This window comes from Rhinolophus ferrumequinum, chromosome 5 (genome assembly GCF_004115265.2).
Source record: "Rhinolophus ferrumequinum isolate MPI-CBG mRhiFer1 chromosome 5, mRhiFer1_v1.p, whole genome shotgun sequence".
NCBI lineage: Eukaryota > Metazoa > Chordata > Mammalia > Chiroptera > Rhinolophidae > Rhinolophus > Rhinolophus ferrumequinum.
The window spans coordinates 12166098-12186115 of record NC_046288.1 but is presented as its reverse complement, the minus strand read 5'-3'; the positions used below and the strand labels follow the sequence as shown (position 1 = coordinate 12186115).

The 20018-nt window shown below is 38.4% G+C and overlaps 1 protein-coding gene across 7 annotated transcripts in view; it reads right to left on the bottom strand.

Moving 5' to 3' along the window:
• Nucleotides 1-20018, bottom strand: part of ATP8A1 (ATPase phospholipid transporting 8A1) — a 214387-nt gene that overhangs the window by 175051 nt on the left and 19318 nt on the right. For 3 of the 7 annotated variants that reach the window (XM_033105820.1, XM_033105823.1, XM_033105821.1), the window contains exons 1-5: nucleotides 11937-12069; nucleotides 10874-10988; nucleotides 9497-9596; nucleotides 8439-8537; nucleotides 2339-2384 (exon numbers count right to left, since the gene is read on the bottom strand). In XM_033105820.1, the coding sequence (XP_032961711.1) occupies nucleotides 2339-2384; nucleotides 8439-8537; nucleotides 9497-9596; nucleotides 10874-10988; nucleotides 11937-12024 (448 nt within the window). In that variant the 5' untranslated portion in view covers nucleotides 12025-12069. Of the gene's footprint in view, nucleotides 1-2338; nucleotides 2385-8438; nucleotides 8538-9496; nucleotides 9597-10873; nucleotides 10989-11936; nucleotides 12070-20018 lie in introns of those variants that run through there. The other 4 variants (XM_033105824.1, XM_033105825.1, XM_033105822.1 and 1 more) reach the window with 2 other exon arrangements.

Sequence of the window (20018 nt, the reverse complement as noted above, 5' to 3'; positions counted from 1 at the left end):
TACTTCGAATGTCTGTCACAAATTAATTATCTGTCAAAAATTCCCCCTTCCCACTTCTACGCCCACTCCTGCCTCAGGAAAGCAAACTGAATTTCATTCTGGTCTAATGACAACAGATGGCTTTCACATGAAGCAATTTGAGTTATCTGACAGCAAACAGTCTCTTTTAAACATTTCTGTTAACTCCTATCAACAGCAAAATCAAAAAGATGACCAATGCTCAAATTAGGCAAAGAGAAAAAGAAAGATCTCTCAGAAAACAATTTTAAGTGTCAAACTGAAAGCCACACCTTCTTATGTATGGGAGTCCAACTATTCTGCTAAGGAGCATGGTTTTTCATAGCTTTAATATTTTGTTTTTGACATGAGTTTTATATGCACTCAGTATAAAAGCCTGCCTTCTCACTTGCATATTCTTCATGTTTAGCCATTGTGCTAATCCTGTTAGTCCAGGATGAAATGATGAACCAAGAATGATAACTAAGAAAGAATACTTGCTCTAAATAGTAGACAAAAGGGAGTATTTTGGAAGTAAGTAAATACCTGAGAAATCATAGACCGTATCGGTTCAAGGTGTGGCAATTGAAAATCATCATACCTATGACAGCTACTCTTTCACTGTACAATGACTTCTTGGGCCAAGACTTGGAAATTACTGCCCATCTCTGAAGATAGGAGCCCTCGGCTGCAAGGTCCATTATGTATCAGAAAAATAATTGCAAGTGTTTGGTTCAAAAGCTGTTACTGAACATTTTGAGCAACATGACAACAAACGCAAATACTGCATATTGCCCCAAAACATCTGGGTTTTTCTCTCAATCCCTGTGGTTATCCCTTTCCACCTTCCTGGAGTAGCTTTGTTCCCAGCCTTCTAATAGCCTCCTACTCTAACTCATTCTGCTCCCCATCTTTAACCTGTATGTTCATTCTGTCTCTGGCTTGTAAACCTTCAATAGCTACTCAGTATACACAAGAAAAGTTGGAATGCCCTTGTCTTGGTATTCAAGGCCCTGTAAAATTTGACCCTGGCCTACCTTTTTCATCATGTGTTTGCTTCCCTTGGTATGAATCTCCTTCTTCATCTGGTGCTGTAATGATGGTTCAACAAAGCAATCCAACAGCCTTCTTCACCTCTGTTCAGGATAACCTCTCCTCCCACTTTCTCACACAACTCACATGTAATGTCTTCCCCATGTGCCTCTGTTCATCCAATGATTTCCCCAAATTCAAGATCTAGCTCCAGTTATCCCACAATTTTCTCTCCTTTTGAATTCATATAGCATTTGACATAGGAACCTTTATTTGCCACAAAAATCTAGAGAGACATTGAGCTCATGTCATTGAAACCCTGTATTTTCCACACAAAATCATCTCTTACTTTGTGCTTTTATGTAGTTCCCATCTTGTATTCTTTCCTATGTCCCCACAGGGAATATAATATAATCTCAGTAAGTATTTTGTGAATTTATTAGGTGACACTTTAATAAACGTAGTTTCCTCAAATGTATCAACAATCAGTAGATAATCCCTTTGGTAGATGGTGGTCAGAAGAGAAGTAGAGCATTTGACCGAGTCCCATAAAAATCACAGGAGTATTAACAATACTGTGCGTAATTACCAGCTAATTTTGGTTGACATGTCTGATCCCCATCACACCAGGGGACATCAGAGAGAGATGAGACTCTCAGATGGGACAAACTCAGGGATGGGACAGGATGTCTGTTTTGCATGTTCCTGCGTATTTCTGAAAGTCTGAGAGTATAATGGTCTATTCGCTTATGTTGAAGGTCATTTGCTTTTGGCGGCATCAAAATGAGACCCACAACAAAAGAGCCATATCAAACTGCAATGCATTTCCCAGAAGTTGGGCTGGTTTTAATTGTATTTGTTTCTGGAGCATATATCATCTACATGTACATTATAACTAACTCAAAGTGCTTCCAATATGCCTTTTACCCCACAAGCATCACATCAGATTATTTTCTATAAATCTTCTCTAGAGTAATATCTACAGATCACAAACAAAATAAAGGCATTTTGCAGCATTTAACACTGTCAACACCACTGCAGATTTTATGAACAGTACTTATAAGCACATTGCTATGAGGTACTTAAATACATTAAAAATGTTACTTTTAAAAAATATTACCATTGTAAATCACTCTAATTCTAATTTAAGTGTCATGATAATAGATGCTACAAAGCAACAATCTACCCTGGAACAAAAACTTAGGAGATAAATAGCATTTTCAATTGAATTACATTTAACTGAAGTGATTTGTATATATTAGTATGAACGTGTTTGACAGATATGAGAAATAAAATGTAAAATTCCTACCTTGTGTCTGTTTCTTGTTCACTGCATTGTCAGCTTTATGTCGTTTCTAAAGTTTAAAAGCAAAAAACAAAAACTGTGAAAAAGTGAGTAAGATTAATAAAACAAAGTACTGCCTACAATAAAAGAGGTTTAACTTATGTTTCTCAAGGCTTTTATCCTTTCACCCCTGTATCAATGTTATGAATATGCTGGGGGTGGGGTGACAGGGAGAATCAGAGGATACTCAGGAATTCTAAACTGAAAGCAATCCACAGCATCTTTATACAGTCGTCCTTTTCTGGGAGTACAGGTATGTGGTCCTCAGAAAGATCTTATGTTATCATAAAAATAAAACTAAAATTTTAATGTACTACAACAGTTTGAGCTGAAAAGCTGACTTAGAACTTTTGCTTAAATAATTCTCTTAAAAAAGAAGAGTGCCCAAGAGAATTATCTGTAACTGCCATTTAATAATGATACTGAAATATTTTTAACTTATGAAATTCATTATCTAATGAAGCTGAGTACATCCTCTATAATTTAGTGATGTGCTGATATCTATCAATGATTAGAACCATATACATCTACCCTTTGCATAAAGCCTCGTCTACTGCTCCCCAAAAGCTGCCCTCCCCCCAAATCACAAGCCACTGGACCACATGATCCTATTCTCTTTTCTCCAAAAAGCACTGGAAATAAATTGAGTGTTAAACAGGTGATTTGGTTTATATCTAGGTGGGTGAGTTTGGAGCATCCCATAAGCCAAAGCTTTACAGCAGTAAGAAAAGGAAATGGGAGGTCAGAGGCAAGGTGAGAATTTGATTGACCAGGGGAAACAATCTTCTCTACAGTTCAACTAATGGTTTTCCAAGGCTTCCATCTAAACTTACAGCATCAAGTGTAACACGTCAGCCTCCTTTGGCATTGGAGAAGTGTTGAGTGTAACTAACTCTGTGCTCAATGATTTTATCATCTAAAATCCAAGGTCAGGTTTAGCTGCACATACTTGACATTAAGGTGGGTTGGAACAAATGGAAAACAAATGAGTTCCTAAGTTTTCCACCGAGAAGTCACGTGGTTTTCAGAACCACAGTGCACATATGAAAACAATTTCCAACAGAAAAGCCTGGAGTTGTGAATTAGGACGCTTCCAAGATCCAGCAACACTCAGGAAGAGAGGCACAATAGCTGGCAGTGTGAATGAACTCACTGCACTCAAACTATCAGCCACTGAACTGCACAAAATGCAAAGAGAGCGTTTAAAATGCCTCTGTGGTAGGCTTGTGGAACACATTTCTTGCCACATCCATATGCAGAACACACTACAATTCTTTCTCAGAATAAGTCTCACTAATAAAAGTATAATAATGTAGACGTTTAACAGGCAAATTATTGCTTCCAAAAGTAAGCACATAATTTGCCAGCAAATATTTTTCACTGATTTTTTAAAGTTCTGTCCAATTTGTAGCATGAGTAGAGCTTATTTTATAATTGATAAAACTCTAAAATACACATTCATTTTCATTTGTTAATAAAGATCTTCAGAAAATTAAAAGTAACTCAAAGTAAATTTTAGTCCAAGATAATGATTCAAGGTAAAATCAGATATTCAAAGTAGGTATAAATATTTCCGAAACAATGCACATTGGTAATATATAATAGTTAGACTTCCAACTGAAGGAGACAAATAAAAGCTAATTAATGAAACATTACACCTCAACAGGAAATTTAATCTTAGTGCAACCCAAGGAGATCCTGAACATTACTTTCCACCTACAGAGAATTCCTTATGCTTCGAGGTACAGAAGCATCTCTTACCTCAACCTTCCCACCATAGAATAAATTAGGTTACTTGTCAAAACACAATTGTGTTGAATATGCATAAGGACCCACCCAGACAGGCAAATTCTAATCTTATGAATACAAAAAGAAAGCATTGTTGTATCCTAAAGAGATCATTATTCCTTCTAAAAGTAATAGTTCAGAAAAATTAATATATTTATTCTCTGAGTACAAATGCCTCTACTGTCCTATAATCAGAATTCATTTAATACCACCGAGAGCTAGTGAATTATTTAATATCTCCAATATTTGATTGACAGGGTGCCAACCAACGGTACTGTATAAATAGTTCCATGAACTTTAGGATACTTAACTATGCAATATTAACCAATCCTCCTCCTGGGAACTCTCCCTGCGTTAGCCATTTCTTATTGCATAACTGCCCAATTGTGCCACCTGCACCCTGGCCCCTTCTTTGTCTCCTCCCTTGTAATTCATGATAGAATTCCTCAAAGCTTACTCTCTTGCCCTCTTTGCTTCTCCTTCTATACTCTCTTAGCTCACTCATATCTGACATTTCAATGATAACCAACATATAAATATGTACCAGCCAATACTCTCATCTGAACTCAAGTCAGTTATATCCAGTTGCTTCCCTGGCATCTCCTTCTAAAAGTCTCAAAGGCATCTCAAACTATGTCCAAAGGACAATCTAAGACGTTAACCCCCAACACGTGGTCCTTGTCCCAGACACAGAACCACATGCCATCCATTCATACAAGAACCATGAACTTGAAGGGCATCCTTGTACCTTCTCCCTCTCCCTCCCATCCAATCCATTTCTTCCTTCACAAATGTTTACTAAACATTTAATAAGTGCCAGGCCCTGTTACTATAGTTGAGGATACAGCAATGAACGAGAGACAAAAACTCTTGCTCTCATGAAGCTTACATTCTAGTGGTTGGAGACAGAATACAAACAAAATAAGTAGGGTACGTAGCATGTCAAATGGTGGTAAGTCTTGTTAATTTTATTCCTAAATATACATTGAATTCATTTTCCTATATTTCTTCATCTCTACCATACCACTTAGTCTAAGATATCTTCATTTTTCTCATACCAGCTACTAGAATAGTCTAACAAGTCTACCTAAATCCTGTTTTCTTTACAATCCATTTTCCTGTATTTTAGTCAAAATGATATTTGGATCATGACAATACAGTTAACATTTCTTCAGCACTTACTATATATACTTGACATTGTTCTAAGGACTTCATGTGCATCACTTAATTTTCATAAGAGCTGGTGTGGTTACTTGATTCATATCTGTCTCCTTCATTGGACTGCAAACTCCACCATGGCTACTTTTACTCACTAGCATATACTCAGTATTTGATCTCTGAACATTGTAGACTTTAAAAGATTCGTTTTATAATGAAGAAGTTTATCAGTGTTTAAGTTGATAGCAAAGAAGGTATATTTTTATTAGTGGTGAATATTAACAAACAATCTTGACCCTCATCCTAAGAATTGACATTTGACACGATACACCTTTTTAATTTTTAAACTAAGAGTTCTCCATCAATTTTAAAGCATTTCAAGTTAAGTATATGTCTCATTTGTCACACATAAAAACAGGAAATCATATTATGTTAAGCTGTCCAAAGCATCAAGAGTTAAAAGGCACTGGGGTGGGTGAGTCTTAGGCATCTCACCTGGAGACAGTTAGTACTATGCTTTATTCTAAAATTGTTTCCAATGTTGTTTAACGGAATATAAAGGAAGGTTCAGTAGAATACCACCTCCGTTTTATTCACTGATGTGAGAATGGTAGACATCACTAGTCTTCATCAATATCCAGTTCTCTTCTACTTCAATGGATACTGAGGTTATGCCACCTCTTGTCATGTCATTAGTTCTAATATTGGGCTGTAAGCAGATGTGATGTGCACCACTTCTGGGCCAAAACATGGAAGAAATGAGATCTCCTTCCTCTCTCTTCCTCTACTCCAGTGACCACCACCAGCATTCCCAACATAGCAGAGCCTTGATTCAGCTGCATCCGAGCGATTATATGAACAATGGTGCTTCCTGCCCTCTCTCCCAAAAACAACCTGCTGTATGTTTGAGACCCGAAAAATAAACTCATGTTCAAGCCACTGACATTTGGGACAGGGTGACTACCTGCAGCAAAAGTTTCACACACCCGAATACATTTCCTAATGCATGCCTGCCACCTAAATACTGCTTCATATATTTCTGTTGAATGAGTGACTGAATATATGTATTTATTATAATTACTGATACTCTTTTTCCAACTTTCTAAACTATCATTTGATTTTTTATTTCCATTCTCGAGAGTTATATTTCAAACTTTCTACCACCTTATGAGTTGATATAAACTTCTTATTATACCAGTGTTACAGAGCATTTTTAGTCCATATTTTAACACTGACTTTATTGAAAAAATGACTTTAAACAATACTATTATTTCCCCACAATACTATTACATCCTTCATGCCTAATTAGCTGCTTTCTAATAATACCCAATTATTTCATCATGCCAATAAGACCTGCGCTTAAAAAAAAATAAAATTCTTGAATACCATTTTATTTACCATGTATTTTCAGAGAGGGGTACTAGAAACCATAGTTAGAGAGCTTACAGATCTGCTAGGGAAAAGAGAAAAAAAAAAAAGGACAGGCAATTTAGACCAATGATTATATGGCAGGGCTCTGGAGCCAAACTGCCTTGTTGGAATTCTGACAGCCCCACTTAAATAGCTCTGTGACATTGGGCAAGTTACCTTTCTCCTCTGTGCCTCCTCTCCCTCATCTGTAAAATGGGGATAATATCATTTACCCTTTAAAGGACGGTTATAAGATTTAATAAGTATAAAGGACATAGAGTAAGTACATGGAACCCAGAAGTTCAATAACTATTATTAATTAATATTACTATTGGTGACTCACCACAATAATACAAAGGAAGAGCACAAGATAGGATAGAAATTCCATCCATTTCTGGGTAAGTTGGATGACCTCTCTAAGACTCAGCTTCCTTACCTTTAAAATGGGGTTAATATCCAACTTTCAAAGTTATTGAAGGAATTAAATGAGAAAAACATTTGCAAAACAATAGTACAACAACCGCTGCTCAGTGAAAATTAGGTTAAATTAAGAAAGATAAGAGAATACAAAAGGCAAAGAAAGACAAAATTGTAATAAAGACCAATCTTTATGGACTGCCAAATCTGACCACAATTTAAAGGATGATAATAAGTCTGTGTGGAACAATACACAGGTGAGAAGAGAGTCACTGAAACGTTCAGCTAGTGGTCGCTGTCAAGTGTGTCATTTCCAATCAAGAAGATCATGATGTTTTACACACACACACACCCGCCCCAACCTCTGTATGTGCTCTCAGACTTGGATGTTTGTGAGAGGGCTGATCGAAATGGTCAGCTGACCCGTGTCTAATGGGTCCAGTGATGCTGTGGCTCATGTGTTCTGAGTGAGATCCCAATTCAATTCTCCACAGAAATAATATTAATGTTTGTGCAACTTTAAATTAAACCTTTCTAAAGAACGTCTCAGCCTTTCCTCGCCTTATCATCTGACTTGCCTAAGGCTTGACAGAAGGTCATGTCAGACAGGCAAAGTATTTAAGGGACATAGAAAAGAATATTGGCTTCCTCAACTAAGGTAGTTAAAATGACAGTTAAAATAGAGGAAAAACAAAAGCCTGAACTTATTTTGAGTAATGTGTTTTATGAAGGGGAAATTGACTTCCCCTTTTCTCTACTACTACGGAAAAATAAAAATAGCAAACTTGCTGTTACTTTCCTTACCTAAGATAAAAGAAAAGGAAACTTAGAATTACTAAAATAAGATGAAAAGCAATCAAAGGTATTTAATTAGGTAGAAAGCTATGGTATATAGATTTAAAAATACAAAAAACACCTTTACATTTAAATAATTTGGAGGTTATTGTGTTTACCTTGAAATAATGCTCAAATTGAAAATTGAGTACAATTGAAAATAATGTTCAAATATAGTTTTCTCTCTAAACCAATTCTTACATTCCTATTAATTTCTTTCATTAATAAGCTACAAACATAATAGCACACTGTAAGAAAAATTCTTTAATATTAATGCTATAGAAATGAATAGGAATTAACTCCGGAGGTGGAAGCACCTCTGCTATACACTTTTAAAGTTAACTGGACATTTTAAATAGCCTGTGCCAAGAACTAAACAACTTAAAGATGAAACTAATATTGAAAAATATGTATATAAAAATAACAGTCACATTTATTTATGAAAAAAGTTACTTACAATATCTTCTATTATCTCTTTGATAGCTGCTACAGCTAAAATAAATAAGAGAGGAACCAGTGTTGTATAGCGACCTGTTGGTGATACATCAGGTATTTGCTATTTGAAGGGGGAAAAAAAAGAGAAATCAGTTAGAACTAGCAAGTGTATAATACATTTAAAAACAACAAAGTCTTAGTGTCCCTTAAAATATGCCTCCTTGATTTTTCTATCTCAGTAGATTAACACTGGGTGAAGTAATTTGTCCATATCTAATAAATATCTGGAAAAGCATGTTAATTAACTTTTGGGGGTGACAGTTGTGTGTAAGACTAACACCTACAAAGGGGGACTGGTTTAAAAGATTACAGTATATACACTAAAATATCATACAACCATTAGAAATGCTATGTTAGATACACAATGAATCACATGGGAAAATATCCACACATTATTATATGGATAAAGCAGGTTATAAAACATATGTACTCTATGGTCCCCTTTTTGTAAATTAAATCAATAAACAATGCTTGGGAGAAAAATAAAAAAGAGCAGAAGAATATACACCCAAATTTTAAGAGAATAGTTGCCTCTGGGTGGTGGAATAATGAGTTTAAAATTGTTTTCTTTATGCTTTGCTGTCTGTTTTAATTCTTTTTACAATGAATACATGCTATTTTTTAATATGAAACTTTTTTTTCTAACTACCATTAACTCAAATACAATGAGAAACAAGACTTAACGTGGTAATTCTTGTATTGCAAGGTTCAGAATTGACAGTTTTACTGTTACAAAAATAAGTTGATATTTTAAGAAAAAGTCCCATCCCCCTTTCGCACTCAAATGAATACTGTCCTTGCCATATGAAATTTACAGAATAAGCTGATAAAAATGAATCAAAAGGCGGAGAGAGGTAGTCGAATTCAAACATTGCTTGTAGCAGGAGCCAGAAGTATCCACCCAAACCAGCTTATTTCTCTGTGTTCAGAGAAGCTGCAGAAGATTGGTCATAGGCTTAAAAAAATTTATTAGTAGTTGAACATTTGATGTTAAACTAAGGTTTTACGACATGACTTTACCTGAAGCAGTGCAATAAAGAGAAAAAATGAATTGGCGGCTCTTCTGAACTGAGAGTAGAGAAATCTTGGAAGGAATGTGATTATGTTGTATTTTGCAGTGCTAGAAAACAAAAATGAAAGTAGCATAAAACTTAATTACTGCACAATTAGCTGTCACGTTTACAAAATTCTACTATCGTAATATAAAAAATTAGATGGCGAACATTTGCCCTGTTTCAATTTCGGAGATGATTGCTAGTGGTCATCGACCTCAATGAAAAGCGTGAAAGGGACTGTCTGAACAAACAGTAGGAGTTTAAGTTCCTGCGTATCTTTTGTTCTCGTGGGCCAATCATCCTTTTTAACATTACTAAGAGTAGCCCACAAAGAGCAACTTTAGTTAAGACAGTGTATAATACGTTAATAAAAAATAAAATCTTGCAATAAAAGAAAAAAAAAATCAGCAATTTGAGCAGGACCAGAAACTTTAAACAGAGATGCCTTCCCGGGATAACTTCAGAGAAATGGAGAGTTCTCTGGGTTTCCGTTCGAATTTTTTTGTCACAGCCCCTCTGTGAACTTGGCTAGGACTCCACACCAAACACACCAGATATGCCCACCATCAGTCAGTCATCACCATTTAGGTCTTGGAAATGTCCAATCTTCCTCTTGTTAATTATAGAGAAAGGAGATTAAAGGGACACACATCGCATTCCCCAGACTGTGAAAAGTTATTCTAAAATTTGAAGTTATAAATATTAATTCTAAATAGGCATGTCTCAAATCTAGGAATCTTGCCACTGGAGAAAGAAACAGTGGGCTAACACAGGGATCGCTCACTTGGTTCCAGAGGCCACTAAAAGAATAGGAATTATAACAGAGATATTTTTTATATGATTGTTGGAATGAAAATATAACAGTTAAGTACTTCTCACAGCCCTCCATTCCTCAACACCATGCTAAATTTCACAACTCTCAAAAGCCAATATTTAAAGACTATTTAAGTATTGAAAGGAGTTCTCCATGAAGAATTGCAAGGATATCTTCTAAAATGTAAAAACTTGTTATCCCCAAACAATAATTTATCGTCCTATTAACAGGTTTAAGACAAAGGTATTTGGCCAGGAGCAGCTTTCATTATCCATATGCTATACACAGAATTGGTAGAGTATGGCTGCTGATTCTTTCTGCTTCTTCCTGCTTTCAGGTTCTTATTAACATCTCCTCATTGGCTGGAAGAGGGAGAAACAGCCGATTCATACAGCCTCCTGTAAGCTCTCAAATATTAACTGATTTAACTGAAAGCTCTTCGCAGGCATTTTCAGTGTGGGTGGGAGAAGGCCTGCCGGGCTCTTTGCTGGGATAGCCCGTCCCACAGCTTTCTTTAGCAGTTCCTACCTGACATGGTTATTGCAGAATTTTGTCAGCTGGGGCTGGTTGATGAATATTGTCCGTATTTCTTCCTGGTCAGCCAGTGAAGTCTTCTCTGAAACATCATCAGTCTTCTCATAACCTTAAATTAAGAGAGACAGTCTTCTAACTTGATAAGAAATGTTTCATTTTATTATCCAGACCAAAAACACATTTCATCACTATTCCAGAATCTGAAAATCCGTTATAAGCAACATGCCTCTCCTTATTTGTGTTGTTTCCTTTAAAGAAAAATCCCCACATCTAACATTTCTACTAAATTTAAAAGGCAGCATTTAATAGTCATGTAAAACGAACCCATTTCAAAAACAGTAATATCAATTTTCAATTTTTGCTCATCTTTCTCCCATACATGTTTAATTAATTTCCTCCCACTACATAACAATATGTCCAAAAGTAACAAAAAATTTTAAACTGATTTACATTAGTTTTAGATGAGATTAACAAGAGGTCATTTAAAATATAATTTAAAAATTTAAGTATATATATTTAACGCTTTTATTTTTTTTCCTTTCCATGTGAAGACAGAAAAAGATCAATACTAAGGTTTAAACAGGCAACCACCACAATTATCTAACTCACTAAGATCATCTTAATCTTTCCACTAATTAGTCTTTATGTTCACAAACGAATTTTAAATGTCTTAAGATCATTTCAAATAATTTTATAATCATTGTAACAATGCAACAGGTTCAGGCAATTTCAACTGAGTAACACCATCCTGCAAAGTTGACAACACTTTTAAAACTACTTATAAGTTCTAGAGGAACAGAAAAGAAAATTAAACTGCTTATTTTACCTTCTAGTGAGAATAAAATGAGACTGGATTCCATCAGCTCCTTACCCATTTTCTAGAAAGGGTTACCAACAGTACTCTATTGGAAATACCCATTTTTCTTCTCCTTTTTGGCTAGCCAATGCCATCTCCTCCCCTAAGACCTGCTGCCATGGAGTCTCCTCTGAAGTATTCTATGGTGCTGAAGACAGGGAAACGTCTCTGGGCCTCCCCTAACCCCAGCAAAACACTTACCAGCAGGTTTGGTGACTGCCTGCTGGTTACTCAGTCTCCCCTTGCCAGAATGGGGACTCCCTGGGGCTATTGCTGCGGTGTTACTCATCTTCCTAACGCCAGTACAACAAGCAGCAGGTACTCAGTAAATGTTTGCCAAATAAATATACCAAACGACAAAGGAGTGGTTATTTGGCTGGTTTTTTTTTTTTTTTTTTTTTTTTTTTTTGAGGGCAAGCAAATGGTCCTCCACCCACTGATAAGGAGACTAAAGACAGCCAAGTGCTGGTAACAAATTGTACAAGAAGAGCTTGCCTGTGGGGTTTTGTTGCTATATGAAACCAGAACATAATTTCGGCTTTCCACAAAGGTGGGGAACGGGAGCATAGGGACCACGGGGGTAGGGAACAGTGCAGTGTGCGCAGGGAGTGCAAACAGGGCAATAATGCTGGAGCAGAGACAAAAAACAAGGTCAAGACCGCTGAGATGTGGTGCTGAAAAAGCACACAGCCTGGAACTCAGAGAATCTCTCATGCTTGTAAAGAAGTTTGGATCGCATCCTCTGTTGGCAGTAAGCCACGGAAAGCTTTCCAGGTAGTCAGGTCAAGTGAGAGTCACATTTTATCCTCATCACTCTGGAGATCACGTGGCCTCATGCTAAGGACTCTGATCGTCATTTTACAGTTTTAGACACATTAGCAACTTTGCCCATGGTCACGTGGTTAATAATTATCTTTCACTACATTGTGTTTTAGATACAACACAAGCTTTCTCCCCCTCATTTTATATAATCAAAATTTCACGTGTGTATGGCTATAAACTGTTTGTGTCCCCTCCAAAATTCATGTTGAAATCCTATCAATCAATGTGATGGTATTAGAAGGTGACACTTTTAGGAAGTGATTAGGATATGAGGGCTGCACCCTCATGAATGGGACTAGTGCCCTTGTAGAAGGGACCCCATAGAGCTCCCTCACCCCTTTCACCATGTGAGGACACAGCAAGAAGACACCCGTCTATGAATCAGGAAACGGACCCTCACTACACACCGGATCTGCTGCGGCTTTGATCTTGGACTTCCCAGCCTCCAGAAATGTGAGAAATACATTTCTGTTTGTTCACAAGCCATCCAGTCTATGGAATTTTGTTATAGCAGCCCAACCAGACCAACATGGATTATCAAATAGAGAGAGGCACATCAATCTCACAAATTCTTAAAAATGTTTTATTAAATTTTCCTTAATGACAGCACAAAGATCATAGTGCACTGTTTCTGGCACCTCGACTGGAAAGACAGCCTCAGGAATACCAGCTCTCTAATCTGCTCCAGTTACTGTATATAACTGGACTGAGGGCCTTGCCCAGGGATGTTCTTAGCTGACGAGTTATGTGTCACTCCTCCCCTGACATATCCATTTATACTTGGGTCTCAAATGTCACCAAGTAGAGCTGGACATGACATCTCCCCCTTATATATTAATCTGTATTCAAGAATTTCTGTGGAGCGAAAAAGTCTCCTGGGATAAAGGGATTGGAATCACTCCCTTCCCTTAAACAGGAGTAAAGAAAACAATCCTTATAGACTCGTAGGCCCCGATTAAGGTCTGATAATAAAGAGACCTGTAAGGAAAATCTCATCAAAACGAGGGAAACAGTCTGGGCTGATGACCTGTTCTCAAGAGTAGGGCTAGTAAAGGGGATGGATGGTCCTAGGCTCAGAACACTGCTGATGCTGTACACCTTCTTCACCAGGCGCTATGGAAACGCCTTGGAAAGACAGCCCACGTGATGCTGATGTATAGAGCAGAACCCTTGGGGCTCAGGCAGTGGGAAGCCCTGAGCAGGTGAGGTAGTCCAGGAGAGAGACTTGTGCCAAAAGAATGGAGGTAAGACACTCGGACAATGATGGTGCTCACCCTTGCCCTGTCTCTTCAGGGCTCCCGCGAGCTCGGCCACACAGGCTCCTTTACCAACAGTGACACAGAGATACCTCAGGCACCTGAGGTCCACTCCTGGGATGTCTGAAGGCCAGAGGTTGCAGGACCCACCTTGTGTAAGCATGACTCCATGTTTACTCCTAGCAGGTAGCTGTGAGCAACCTCAGAGATCCTCAGGAATGTTCCATGAAGACATCTGGGCAAAACACTGCATTCTTACTAATTTGGAATGTGAGAGTTTGTAACTATTATCTTTAGAATCTCAATGAACTCTTTACCTTACATTGTAGAAAAAGGCAGGCTAGGTCTGGGCATAGGGTAACATATGAGTCCAGACTCCCTTTGTGTAGAAGAAATAAGGCTCTTCCATTGGAATGAATGAACCAACATGCTGAGGGAGGCTGGTAGCAATTTAGATCTTACACTTCTTCTAGGTTAGAGGTAAAAGCACATTACCAACATTCAATGTGACAGTCACTCAATATGTACCATACAACTATTTTTATGCTTCTTTTTTCTTCTTTAAATAGCCTCTGCAAATTGACACCTTCAACAGCTATAATGACCACAGGAGTATGAGCTCCACGTTCCTACTTGGGCAGTGCTTTCACTGAGATATTGATGTGTAGTGGTGGCGATGGTAATTGGGGGAACAATCCCCCCACCACTCTGCCCCAAAGAAAATAAAAGTAAGATGGTACAGTTGCTATTCCGTCCTGCACACAGTCTGTCCTTTAAGGAGGGAAGCTCTGACTCTTGGGGTTTGTTTAATAATTTAGAGGGCTTGTTCACATAAGTCATTTAAATTCACTAGTAGCTCTTAATCCACCTGTCTCGACTTCTAAGGACGACTAAGAACAGAACTAGCTCTTGTATCTGCCCCTCACAGAATGCACAGTGAAGGAGAGAGGCCATAATCTCTCAGCAGTTCCTGTGGAGTCTTCCTAGAAAGTGGGGTCCATTCAGACTCTTCCTTGTACTTACGTCATGCAAAAGGTCTTAGCTACTGAATGTGCTGCAAGAAGAGATTACTTTGCAGTACTAAATAAGGATCTATAAGCAACGTCCTCCTGGTGACCATTTCAGCTTTCAGTAATAATTTTCTTTACTGAGAAAAACACAGCTCCTGACGGGTCAGTGATCTAATCAGGACCGTGAAGTGAACACGTGTGCATCACCCCCTAGCACTGTTTGATCATTCAGCCCTCTCACTGGTTGTGTGGCAAGCTCTGGTTCTTCCACTGATTATTTATGTGACCCTGTGCAAACCACTTACTCCCTGGGGATGATTCTCTTCTCTTGTAAAATGAGCAAGGTAGATTAATAATCTGACTTTCTCTTTCAGTTTCTAACTCCTGTGAAATTAGTATCTGCTGGGCACCAGGAAGAAAAAAGTCCACAGCTCACTTGTTCAGAAAAACAGGAATGTTTAAAAACAAAACAAAATTTCCCTACTAGAGGCAAGCGTTTCACAGCAACAGCTGCCTGACATAATCCATAGCCCGGACTCAGTCACAAAGTCAGATGATGCTTTGTGATTGTCATGCTGGGTTGTCATGCGGGGTCTCAGCTCCTGCTCCACACATAAGAACACAGGATACGGTGAGGCCAAAAAGGAACACCAACGGAGCCATAGATAGGGGAGTCAAACCACTATATTCTCGCTGGCAGCTGGCTTGGAGACACAGGAAGCAGGAGCCACATAATCCTGCCGTCCACTTCTCTCTGCCAACCAACCTCACTTGCTAGCTGCAATCCTCCGTGCCAACTGCAATCCACACTTGCTAGCTCAGCCACCATCTTCTTGCTAGCCCCCATTTGCTGCTAGCATAGCCAAAGCAGTAATATTAGTGGCCAATGGCTCACTGGTTACAGCTGACGGCCAGCTAGTCACAGCTGATGGCCATCCAATCACAGTTGATGGCCATTTACTACCTGAGCCAGCACCTTTCCACGTGAGGCTGAGAGCCTGGAAACTGCACTCCTGGCTCTGTCCCTACAGTGATCATGGCTAAATAGCCGTCTTTGAAAAGGTTAAGTAGTGACTATAATCTGTTGCCAGCAACTACTGTACCTGGCACCCATCTATGACCAGCGACCACGGGGTTACTGAGTATGTTGACATATAGCCTCCCTTCTTCCTCTGCTTAGACTCATGATCACATACTTATGCACACACAGTATAACGTAACAGGGAAGGAAAATGCTCAACCGTTATTTCAGTGAAAGGCTTTTAGTCCTTTCATATAATTACAACAGAATCATAATTTCCAAAATTTTCCATTTCTCATCACAAATATCATGATCAAATCAGTAAGACCCATTATTTGTTCATTCTCTCATACATGTTCAATGTAAGTTGAATGTAAGTGCCTACGAAGGGTCAGCCATTTTTAAAAAAGCTGCAGAAACAGCAGAAAATAAGATAAGGCCCCGTCTTCCAGAGAGCAAGACAATTACAGATCATAGTAAGTGTAATGAAGAAAATAAAACAAGTGACGGATAGAACTCTGTGCTTTCGTTTCACCACGTCTACATGGAGCTGATCACAGTACCTACCTCAGAGGGAGTTGCGAGGCCCTGGTGGGTTAACAAATGGAGAGAACAACGCCTGGCACATAGTAAGAGCTCAATAAATGTTAGCTGTGCTCATTGTGTTGCTGTTGTCACGACTGCTGTTGCTGCCTTATACAGAGTGGTAAGGGAAGGCCTCTCCAAAGAGACAGAGTTGAGACCTCAATAAGGAAAGATAAGAGACAGTGAAAACTAACTTGGGAAGAACAGGAACAAAGTCCCGGAAGCAAGACCGAAGTTGGCATTTCCAGGAACATGAGGACTGGTAATAGGAACGAGGGGAGCATCAAACAAGAAGAGGTAGGGCCAGACTGCGAGAACCAATGAGACTTGAATTTATATTCTTTATGGGATAAGAATCCACTGAGAAGTTTTAGGCTGGCAGGTCATTTGGAGGCTACTGTGATAATCCAGGTAAAAGATGATGGGGCCTGGGTGAGATTGTGGTGACAGAGGTGAAAAGAAGGGGACGCATACATGGTATTTTTTTGGAGGTGGAGTGGGTCTGACCCTTGTATGATGACATACATACCCACTGCCTGATCCTCGTCTAAGCAGAAGTCCAAGACTTGAAAGAAACGTAGGGTTTTAAGTACAACACATGATTAACCATTTATAGAATTATCTTTACAACCAAACAACCCTGTCTTTAGATATCATGGATCTTTTTCTTTTTATAGCATAATTGTCAAACACTATCAAGAACACAGGGTGTAGTTTAGTGGTTACCAGAGGGTAAGTGGGGAGCGGGGTGGTAGAAGAGGGTAAACAAACCAATGAACAAATATATGGGTATGGAAGGAGAACTGACTCTCAGTGGTGAACACACAATATGATATATAGATGATGTATTACAGAATGATGCACCTGAAATCTATGTAACTTTAGTAACAACTGTCTCCCCAATAAACTTTAATTAAAACAAAACAAAACAAAACAGGGTGTAATCAAAGAAGGCATTAGAGTCAGGACTAGGAGCACAGGCCATGGAGTAAGAGGGACAATTTAGGACCATCAGTTATGAGCTATGGTATTAGCTTAGACATTACTTAACGCGAGCGGCCTCCCTCCTTTCACAGGTTTTGGAGGGGATTACATGAGAGAATGCATGTGTAAAGCGTGTAGGGGCAGTGCCTACCTCCTCATGTACAAACATTCTAGCTATTTTTATTGTTGAAGTCAGAAAACACAGACTAGGGGGAAAAGGAATAGGATTTGTAGTCAGACCTGTATTCAGATTTGGATTATAGCACTCCTACATAACACTGGCAAATTATTTTATATTTCTGAGCCTCAGCTTCCCTCATGCATAAAATAGAGTTAATATGAGGATTAAATGACATTATGTTAGCAATGTAGCACAATTCTTGTCACTCGGAGAGTTCCTGTCACTCTATTCTCTTCAGAGATTATAAAATTAATCTCCCCTTCAAAATACTTGAGATGGGAAAAACAAAAGTCTTAGAAACACTAATATAACTATTAACATTTTTTTCAAAATTTGGATACAATTTAAATGAAGTTGTGACCAGTTAATGAATCTACAGAGTAAAATAATAGATTTTACTCTACAGTTATATAAATTAATATTAAATAAACACATGTTTTCCCCCAAATTGTCATCTGTGTAGGGGTTATGCAGCAGAAAAGCAGGGGTGGGTAGGTAGGAGGAAGACAACAAGATACAAAATCATTCTGTTGCCTGGTAATAGGGTTATAAAACCATTACATTTGTGCCGACTCAACTTTATCGCAATTATAAGTAAGGCTGTAACTGGAATCAGAATTTCTATTATATTAACTCCTAAACATATTCAGGAGAATCCAATTATATATCCTTTTTGTTCAATGGCTTCCAGTATTAGAGATTAAAGAGACCATATTAATTGCTCATGTTTCTTGACTTAGAATGTGGTCATTACTGTGTTTCCCCTAAAATAAGACCTAACTGGAAAATTAGCCCTAGCAGATTTTTCAGGATGACATCCCCTGAATATGAGCCCTAATGCATCTTTTGGAGCAAAAATTAATATAAGACCTGGTCTTATTTTGGGGGAAACACAGGGAAACATGCTTGTAACAGTCATAGAATCTACTAAAAGAATATTAACTGGACAACTAGCCAGCGACTTCAAAGGCACAAATGCAGAACTTAGGGGTGACTGAAGATAGGTGCTAGTTAGTAGGAAATTGTGGGCATTACCGATAGTTCATTCCAAAGGTTAAATATGTTCTTATATTGTTCTCTGGGAGAAAATAATAATAAATCAAAAATCCTCATCTAATGTGTGTGTGTATATATATATATATATGTGTGTATATATATATATATATATATATATATATATATATATATATATTTTTGCTCAAGTTTCTGGAACAAAATCTTTGGCTGAATAATTCAGATGTTTGTATTTTATTTTGTTTTTAGTGATATTCTTTATATATGTCTAATTAGAAATACAGAAGCAGTTACTAGAAGTACAAAAGAGATTTGAAATCCCATGTTCTACACTGTGGGAGCAGATCGGGCATTTCAAATATCCCATTGTGAGCCTGACAGCAGCCATTCAGAGAGGGCACTAAAGAAAGGAACCACCACTCTGAGCACAATGAACTGGGTGCTTTAAAGGTTAAGAGTTAAATACTACATTTTCACACATGGCATTGAAGAAATCCAATAGTTCAAAAACCCTGGAAATTAAATAGAAACTATTCAGCAACATGTCTCAAATTTCGAGACCATGATGGCAAAAACCAGAGGGGAAATGACATTTTCAATTGCATCAATACATCAACATACCTTCCTTGCACAGAATATTGATCCAGGCTCTATGCATGGACATCTGCTACTCATTCCAGCTAAGAGTCTGCTTCTCCTGAAAACAGTCCCTTGGTTTTCTTTGGAGAACTCCCTTTCCCCAGCTGTAGGCAGTTTTGAGAGAACGGTCCATCAAGATACCATTCATCGCCCCTTTTGACTGAAAGGTGGGCACGTGGCCCATTCTAAGCGAATGGCAGTCAATTTTCAGTCTGGACATAGGAAAAGGCTGGGCACAGAGAAGACTGAATCTGTGGCATCCTGAAGTAATCGTCCATTAGTCAAGATGCCTGGATCATCCTTGACCTTCCTGTAAAGCTTTACATTTGATTCTAGGAACTATTCTACCTACTTCAAGACTATGCTTGGCTTCTATAGTGTGTAATTTTAGTGGAGGCATTTTAGTCCTCTGCTGGAAGCCAACTCCTGTCCCAATGTCCATCTAATGTAGCTAGCTGGGCACTGACAATGAATCTGGACTTGGCCAATCTTCTTCAAGAAGGTGAACACTGTTTCCTGTATCCCGATTACTAGCTAGCTTTTCTGCTCTGCATAGAATGATGACCTAGAACCACAATGCAACTACTCTGCCCCCAAAATCACCAGGCTGCCTGGAACCTCCCCCAACAGGCCCTACTTGCTAGATCAGATCTCCTCAGAGGTGAACAGCTGCCAGCCTAGCCCTGGGTCCAGTATGTTCCGGGATAACTATGGGTTGTCACCCTAAGGAACTGGCACAACAGCCAAAAAGCTTTCCACAGCTCTAGCTTC